Genomic DNA, 8,804 nt, shown 5'->3' on the forward strand with positions numbered 1-8,804 from the left:
CACAGCAGAGGAGACGCACATGCTTCACAGATGATAAGAGACCATTAGGGCCCCGTCCTCCATGGCTCTCAGGCAGTGGACACTGCGCTGGGAGCTGACAGGGACTGCCGGCCTAACTCGCATGGACCTTGATGCATGAGGTCTGCAAGCTCACTCTGGGACCAGGGGGTGGCGCTTCCAGGTGGGCAGAATCTCTCCACGCGGAACCCACAGCAAGCCTCTGGGTGGTAGGAATGGGGGGAGGGACGGCCCCGTCCAGGTGTCAGCCGCTGGAGGGGAGCTGCTGGTCGGTCTGTGAGACCCAAGCAGGGAGGTGACCCTGGCCAGTGGGACATGTGTGCGGAGACAGAGGCTGCCCTGTAGCTCTCACTGTGGGGAACCCCATCCCGGCCTGGCCCTGAGCCGTGCTGACGGAAGCTGGGAGCGGAGAGGCAGGGCTGCCTCATGGGTCCAGGCGCAGGGCTACCTGCTCAGGGAGGCCTGAGCTGGGAGATTCCAGGATGGATATACTGTTCCTCCCAACAGAGCCTGGATGGCTCCTGGGCCCCCCAACAGCGCACTCAGCTCCTTCACCCCTCCTCCCCCCAGCTCTGCAGCAGGTGCTGTGCTCAGAGGCCAGGGAGGGGAGGTCGGGGGGTGAGTACAGTCCTCACACGGAGCCCCTGTTCTCCCGGGACCCACTCAGCCCCTCAGGCTCGTCCTCTCCCTCCTGCTCGGCCTCTGTACCCAGCCCTGTTTCAGCACAGCCCCCCGGCAGGGGCGGGCTCGGGAGGTAGTGGAGGAGCCGGCCTTCCCGCTGCATTTCTGCCAGCTCCTTGGCACAGCAGCTGGGCGTGTTGGTCTCGTACGTGTCATGGAAGGTGTTGTAGTCCACCTCGTAGAAACCCTTTTCCAACGTGAGGACTGGTGTGAATCGGTGGCCCCAGAGCACCTCAGTATCCATGTAGGAGCTCCGTGCTTGGCAAGTCATGCCTGTGGGGACAGAGGGCACGGAGATTAGGAGTGACCACCGCCAGCCGTCCATCATCCGTCCGTCCGTCCATCAGCCAGCCAGCCAGCATTTGTTGTACCTCTGCTTGGGCTAAGCACCCCGGAGGTGTAGAGCTGAATAAGACAGTCCTCGCCCTGGAGGAGTTCAAGGTGTGCTAGCGGCAGAACATTAGAAACCAACATGCGAGATTCTGGGGTAGGTTCCTAGAGACTGGAGTGGATAATTCTGGAATAGCTAGAGCCAGGGACGTGGTTCCTGAGAACAGCATTAAGGTCTCGAAGATTGAGACACAAAAGAGGCAGGAAAAGGGTTTGAACAAAGATAAATTCAGGGCGCCTGGGTGGCTCAGTTGGTTGAGCGGCTGCCTTCGGCTCAGGTCATGATCCTGGAGTCCCAAGATCGAGTCCCGCTTTGGGCTCCCTGCTCATCAAGGAGTCTGCTTCTCCCTCTGACCCTTCCCCCTCTTGGGTGCTCTCTCTCTCATTCTCTCCCTCTCAAATAAATAAACAAAATCTTAAAAAAAAAAATGTTTACAATAAAAAAATTAAAAAAAAAGATAAATTCAGATGGAGTGAATGTAGAGAAGCTGACCATCTTGTAGGGCACACAGGGATTGTTTGGGGTAGACACATATGGGCAGAAGCCTCTCTCTCTCTCTCTCTCTCTCTCTCTCTCTCTCTCACACACACACACACATACACACACACACACACACACACACACACACACACACCCCTTGGCTCCTTGATTGCAGCATGCTCCAAAGCCTCCATTCCCTGTCTCCTCAGCCCTCGCTTGCCTATGTTATTTTTAGGTGTTGCTTTCTCTCCAGGGAGGAGAGCAGCTTTGTTTATGGATGAAGAAGCCTCTGTGTTTGGGGTCACAGGAAAACAGCTTGCTGATATTTAATCTTCTGGCCAAGGAAGGTACTGGCGTGTGCTCTCGGGAACGAAGGAGAAGCTGACTCCAGCTTCCCAGGGTGGGCTTTCTCTGGCAGGGGCCTCGTGCACACCAGACCCAAGTGCAAGGCTGCTTCCCACCCATTTGTGCTACGGTGCTGGGCACCCCTGAGGTGCCCCCCACACTGTGGGCTTGCAGCCTGCTCTCCGCTCCCTGAGTCTGGCCTGGGCCAGGCCTTTCCATGCAGTCCTCCCCCGTCACGGCTCAGCAGATGCCCCGAGCTGGGCACTGAGCAGCCTAGACCCAGACCAGGTGTCTGCAGGCTCGGGGGCCTCAGGAAAGACAGCGGGACAGGACCCCCACGGGAACCTGTGGGACACATCTCCTGGAGGCTTTCCTGACTTGTTTTACCCCCTGGGATGTGGCAGTGGACCCCCTGTATCATGAGACCCTACCTCTGTCCCTGGCACTCATCTTCGCATGCATTTGGGAAGGAAAGAAGCCCCTGTGGGTGCCAAGCACTGTGCTTTATGTATGATACTCCATCGAAAATCGTCTAATCCCCCCAACGACCCCGTGAGTTGTATTATGCTCATTTTGCTGATGAGTTAAGCAACCTGCCCAGACACACACAGGCAGGCTATGGCAGGGCTGTGCTCGTCCAACCTCGGCCTGAATCAGCAGCGCATGCTCCGCTCTGTAATGTGGCCATCAAGCCACCACAGTCGCGGAGGTGAGAACAGATATGGGTGGGGGGCTCTCCTTCCCTTGTCTCCCCGGGGCCCCCTGCACTCATGGGAGGGGAGGAGGTCAACTAGACAGGGCAGGTCACCCGGGGGCCACTGATGTTGAAGGATACTCAGGGGAGGGACCAGTTCAGCTGGGTCACCCCCTGATCCCTCCACAGTAGGTGGCAGTGAAGGCACGGGGGGACTGTAAGGCACAACTCTCCTGTTTGTCCCCACATCTCTGACCTGACCCCTCCTTTGTGGCCTCAGAGTGGTGCTCTTCCCCCAGAAACTCAGCCGGTGTTCTGCTCCCGAGCCCAGCACCAAGGGCAGCGTGACCTGCGAGCCCCCAGCTCTGCCGCAGGCTTCCTGCATCCTGGCTGTCCTTGGCCCCAGGGGCTCCCTCGGCTGCCACCATATGCTGCCTGGCCAGGCTCCAGCTCCCAGCAGATGGCCGAGCAGCCCCCTCCGTGCCAGTCCCCGGAGCCTGTTCGCACCCCGGCCAGGTCCCACGGGCTCCGGCCGAATGAGAAGGTTTGTGGATGCCCCATCTGAGTTTCCCGCACAGCAACGAGCTTCCCGAAAGGTGAGGAAGGCTTGTTTGGCCATCTTTGTGACTAGCCCCTGAAATTTCAACACTTAAGATTCATAAGTGAAAGACCTGAATCGAACACCGTCTGCATGAAGCTGGGTGCGGCATCTCTGTCTGTTAAATGGGATTGGCGGGGTCCTCTGGTGTCGCTGCAGAAGTTGGAAAAATACATATCATTCTGAGCCTGAGTGAGTTTTCTACAAGTGCTCAGTCTACCGGGTGACAAGAAGAGAGGGAAAGAGGAAGAAAGGGAGTAAGAAGCAGGGTGCAGGATTCTGTGGGAGGGCTCCTCTCCCCAGGAGTTCAGGCAGGAGTGGTGGGACCTGGGCCTCGTGCTCCTGCTGGCCTCGGGCTCCCTGGAGCCCTGCACCGAGGCCTTGGCCTTGAGAAATGGTGGAAGTTCCTGGCTGCTGGCTGCCCGTGAGACTTGAGAGCTGAGCAGGGAGGTGCTGGGCCGGCCACAAAGAGGGCATCTGCTTGGGCCTATGTGGATGCAGATGGACTGGTTTCAGCTCGTCCCCTGTTCACTCAGCCAGCCTTCCACAGGGAAGCTCAGGGACAGCCTTCCTGGGGCGGGGGGGCGGGGGGGCGGGGATGGCAGCCAGAAGAGCTGCCCTCACGGGTCTGGGGTATAGACACCTCTTCAAAAAGAGGATTCTGTGACTTTGAGAAGCCTTGTGTTTGGGAAATCACAGAGTGATTCATGGCATGTAGAGATACCACGAAGTCCTACTGTGAAGAAGCCTGTGCACCTTGTTTCACTGTATTTCTCCAAGTTATCTGATCACAAGACTCTTTTTGGGTAGACACATGCCCCAGGATGTGGTGGGGCAAGATAGCCTCTCGAAAACAAGGGCCAGCTTTGGGGTCCCCTGCCTTCCCAGGCATCCCGGCTCTATGACTTACTCTTGGATGAAACTAGACTGATAACTTGCCTGTCTGTGCCTCTGTTTCTTTATCTGTAACCTAAGGAACATCATCTTACAGAGAGTGGGAAGGCATTAAGTGTGATACTGTTTGTTTAAAGTTTAGAACTATGTCCAGAAGTTAGAGGGTTCAGTAAACATTAGTTGTTGTTATCACTCCATCTTGATTGAATGACAACACCCCTCAGATCACAGTTAGAGATTGGGCTGGCTGAGAATCCCAGGATTCTCAGGCACCAACTGCCATCTTCTAGCCCTGGTGGCCTAGGTTCCCAGCATGTGGGAGGGTTCTGTGGCCAAGGAAGATAAAGTGTCTTACCTGTTGCCTCCACCATCCCTTCTAGAATGACCACGACTTCAAACTCCTCCTGATCCAGCTGGGCCCGAGACATCTCCCAGAAAGGGCTCTTCTCGTTGATCTCGTGGGAGATGATGAGTGGAGACACCAGGAAGAGACGGTCATCCCCAGTGTCGAAGCCCACATTGATGTCCGTCTGGTTCAAGGGGATAAACTCCCCTTCTTTGGTCTGCCGGGACTTGATGAGCTTGGCACGGATGGAGGCCTCCACAATGTGGGAGTTACGAAGGTCACCCACCCGGAACATGAGGCAGAGCTTCTCGTCCCGCATGGAGATGACCGCATTGTTGGAAAACATGAGGGTCTCTGCTCTCTTCTTTGGCTGACTGATCTTAACAAACATGCACCCCACCATGAAGGCATTGACGATGGAGCCGAGGATGGCCTGGACCAAGAGGAGTATGATCCCCTCCGGACACTTCTCTGTGATCACCCGAAAGCCATACCCGATGGTGGTTTCTGTCTCAATGGAGAACAGGAAGGCAGACACAAAGCCACTGAGGTTTTCAACACAAGGAATCCACTCCTGGTCACCAACATGGTCCAGATCACCCCGGATGTAAGCAATCAGCCACCAAATGAAACCGAAGAACAGCCAAGTGATGGTATAGACCATGGTGAAGACAAGCAGGTTGAAGCGCCATTTGAGGTCCACCAGGGTGGTGAAGAGATCGCTTAGGTATCGGTAGGTTTCTTGGACGTTGCCATGGTGGACGTTGCACTTGCCACTCTTTTCCATGTAGCGCTGGCGGGGCTTCTTGCCTTCTGCTAGCAGGCGAGTACGGTCAGTGGCAATGGGGATGTAATCACGGGCCTGTTTGGGGATCTTCTTTGGGTCCCTGGGAGTGACCCCAATCTCCATATCCTGGTTCATAGCATTCCTAGAATCACCAGCCATAGCTGGGATGTATTGAGTTAAAAAAGACATCATCAATGAAGGGGGCTGTGCTGATTCACAGAAACACAGGATTTCAAGGTCACTCCTGCCTCTGTGCTCTCAAGGGTCCTCATCTAGTGCACAGTGGAGCCTACTGCAGAGTCCTCAAGGGCAGGGACCGTGTTTTTTTTTTATATTATGTGCTTGTATCCCTGGTACCTCCTACAGATTCTAGCATATAATAGCAGCTCAATAGTTGTTTGTTGAATGAATAAATACGTTGGTGCAAACTACACATGGTGTTGAAAGGATTTAAGAAATCTGGGAGCAATTAAAAAAATAATAATCGCAACAATTTATTAAGTGCCTGCTCTAGTCCATGCAGTACATCCAGACTGTCACTTGTCATCACAGCAACTGGTTGGAGTTGGAGCTTGATCTCCAGTATGTAAACACTGATTGCTTATGCATCATATTTATTTCTAGGAGTCTCTCTCCTTCCATTAGAATGTAACCTCCACGGGGCACAGGTATGTCTGTTTTGTTCCCTCATACATTCCAAATACCCAGAGGGTAGCCCAGAACATACTGTATACTCCAAAAGCACTTGTTGAATAAATGAATGAATAAATAAAAAAATAAATAAGAGCCCCAAAAAGGTGGGTGGTTAAGTGATAACCTGGGCCACCAAACACTTACCTGGCAGAGTGGATATCTGGATTCTTGCTCACAGGGCCCAGAGCCTGTGCTTCCTTCTTTATATCTCCCTGTCTCCTTTCTTTATGTCTCAGATCTTAGCAGCAGACAGAAAGGAAAAGGCAGTGAGTGTCTGATTCACCATGTGGTCACTCCTACCGTCTGAGGGGAGGAGTCTGGGGCTGTCTGAGCACTTACGAGTATGACAAATCGCTGTGTAGACCCACCATTAAAAATCTTGACACAGTAATTCCCTGCCCTCTAAAAACCTGAAATGGACAAGATATTAATGCCCCTAAGGTTTTCAAAAGGGCTATAAACTTATATGTGAAATCAAAAACAAACAAATGAAAGCCAAACTCACAGATACGGAGAACAGATGGGTGGTTGCCAGGGAGAGGGTGTACAGGGCGAGCGAAATGGGTAAGGTGGTCACGAGGTACAAGCTTCTAGTTGCAAACGAAGTCCTGGGGATGTGATGTATAGCGTGGCTATTATAGTTAATGATACTGTGCTGTATATCTGAAAGAAGCCGAGAGAGTAGGTCTTCAAAGTCTTCATCACAAGAAAAAAATTGTAATTATATATGGTCCCAGATGTTAACTAATCATGGTGATCATTTCCCAAAATATACATACATCAAGTCATTATGTTATATCTCTTAAACTAATACATTACATGTCTGTTATCTCAATAAAATATCTCAATAAAAAATTGCTTTTCAAAAAGGCTATACCATGTTTTGGAGTATATGCCACACTTTAAAGAAACACCCAGACACCTGCAATGGTCCGCTGTCTTTCAGATATTCCGCTCACTCCCACTGAAAATACTTTAAGACTCTGATGCAGCTAGGAAAGACCATGAGAATCTCCATAGCTAATAATCACAGCTTAAATTTCTGAGCGTTCATGAGCCAGGCACTGTGCTAAGAAATTTATATCCATTAGCTCATTTATAATCCTCACAACCAAGTTATTAGAGAAGAAAGGCTATTATCCCTCTAATCTTCAGGCAAAGACAATGAAGCTCAAGTAGTTAAGTGGCTGAGTTAGGGTTTGAATCTAGGTTCATCTGCTCCAGCCTGGGGTCTCACAGTACCCACCACACAGTGGCTTGCAGACATTGATGTTCTGTGGCTCCTGCTTAGACTGATGAGCTGCTCGCTCCAGAAAGTTCTATGAGCTTCTGATCCTGGGGCAATTCCTCAGGGGATGCTATTACTCAGCCCTTCATCTTTACAAGCAAGTTTGTTTTGATTTCACAGATAGTCCCACTCCTTGGAAACAACGAACCTGATAGAACAACCCGGATGAATGTTCTATAAGCCATGAAGGAAGATTTCCCCCAACGTGGAAAGTCAGAAGATCCTGGCAGACCTTTTTCTTTGCTACCTTGGTGGTTGTGACAATTTCAAGGTAACCTTTAAAATACCATATTGAAGGGTCATCCGAAGGGTTGTTTGTTTCAGATGTCTGTTGGCCATTTCCCATTCTGCACAGGGCCACCTGCTCCCCGCTCCCTCACATGGCAGTTACAAAGATAAATGAAATGAGGAGCTGGATGCTTGATGTTGCTTTGCAGAATCCTAAGCATGATTTTGCTTTGCCCCTAGGTTGGAGACTGTTTACTGAGAACTCAGGGATGCCCAGAAAGGGTGAGAAATGCTGTTACTCCCAATGCCCTGGGGGCTCCTGGGAACCCAGCTATTGGAACCCAGATAGAGGTCTGATCGGAGGGCTGCCCATGGAATCCCCAAGCCACTGGTGTTGGGCAGGGCAGGCCCAGTGCTGGCCAGAATGAGTCACTGGCTAGGGCACCTGGCAAAGCACATTCTCCTGCCCTCATATCTTCCAGAGAAATAGCTTTTCTGCTGATTTTCTGCACTGTTTCCTTCTTTATTTTTGAATATACTTTCGTATGTTCTTGTAGGAGAAAGCCTTGCGCTGTACTAGAAACAGAGAAAGGTTTTCTAGGACACCTCAATCAAGACCAGAGAATTTTTTTTCTGTCCAGCAGACAGGGAAAGGGTTCACTTCTGATTTGAGATTGGCATCCATCCTCCAAGTGTGCTAGAATCCTCGGCAGAAGTTTTTCCTCGCTCAGCCCAGGGCAAGATCTGGGTTCTAGGATCAGCTTCCAAGAACCGTGTTCTGTGACCCAAGGAAAACCCGTCTTCATTTTCTTTGCCTCAATTTACTCTGCTATAAACCCCAGATAATATTTTCTGCCATTCCAGCTCTGGGGGCCATTATGAGGATCTAAGGAAAGACTATATGAATACAAACATAAATATAAATATAAATGTAAATATATATTCATAAACACTCCTTGAAGTGAAATTTAATGCAACGCCCCATTAACCCCCGTTTTAAGGATGAAGAAAGAGACATAGAGCATCTAAGTCAAGTATCAAAGGCCCCAGTGGGCCGCTTGCAGGGCAGGCATCAAGCTGACCGGTGTAGAACCTCTCCTCCCCAGATTTCTTCCTAAGGGTAAGTGAAATGCCCGCTCTAGAAATCTTGGCCTCCAGTGCTGTGGGCCCATAATATCAAAAGAATTCTCAGGGACAATGGAGATGAGCTTTTGAATCAGATTTTCAAGATCTATTCTATTCATTTAGGCACCCACATTCAGCAAGCATTAGTTGAGGAACTGCGATTGTCCAGCTTCTGTGCTAAGAGCTGGAGATTAAGCAGTGAATAAGCTGAATGCAGACCCAGCCTTTGTGTAGTT

The 8,804-nt window shown here is 51.2% G+C and overlaps 1 protein-coding gene and 1 long non-coding RNA gene across 3 annotated transcripts; one reads left to right on the plus strand and one right to left on the minus strand.

Annotated features, from left to right (window-relative positions):
• Nucleotides 1-616: 616 nt before the first annotated feature.
• KCNJ5 (potassium inwardly rectifying channel subfamily J member 5) lies at nt 617-6,278 on the minus strand. 2 transcript variants are annotated; one of them, XM_036086104.2, is made up of 3 exons: nt 6,072-6,278; nt 4,457-5,395; nt 617-972 (listed from the first exon to the last, which is right to left on the minus strand). In XM_036086104.2, exons 2-3 carry the CDS (start codon nt 5,391-5,393, stop codon nt 650-652), a joined length of 1,260 nt encoding a protein of 419 aa, XP_035941997.1. In that variant the 5' UTR covers nt 5,394-5,395; nt 6,072-6,278; the 3' UTR covers nt 617-649. The 2 variants fall into 2 exon arrangements, with proteins under 2 accessions (XP_035941997.1, XP_035941996.1); XM_036086103.2 differs by lacking the exon at nt 6,072-6,278 and having other exon boundaries at nt 4,457-5,423.
• Nucleotides 1,506-4,857, plus strand: LOC144379459 (uncharacterized). The gene is made up of 3 exons (XR_013442541.1): nt 1,506-1,917; nt 2,909-3,205; nt 4,482-4,857. It is a non-coding gene; the product is annotated as an uncharacterized LOC144379459 (long non-coding RNA).
• Nucleotides 6,279-8,804: the final 2,526 nt, after the last annotated feature.

Source organism: Halichoerus grypus, chromosome 11 (assembly GCF_964656455.1).
Source record: "Halichoerus grypus chromosome 11, mHalGry1.hap1.1, whole genome shotgun sequence".
Taxonomy (NCBI): Eukaryota; Metazoa; Chordata; class Mammalia; order Carnivora; family Phocidae; genus Halichoerus; species Halichoerus grypus.

Bases quoted from the DNA above. Each gene is read 5' to 3' on its own strand.
- KCNJ5 (XM_036086103.2), bottom strand. From the start codon at position 5,423: ATGTCTTTTTTAACTCAATACATCCCAGCTATGGCTGGTGATTCTAGG. The intron at 973-4,456 runs GTAAGACACTTT...CTGTCCCCACAG, and splicing joins AGGGATGGTGGAGGCAACAG to GCATGACTTGCCAAGCACGG.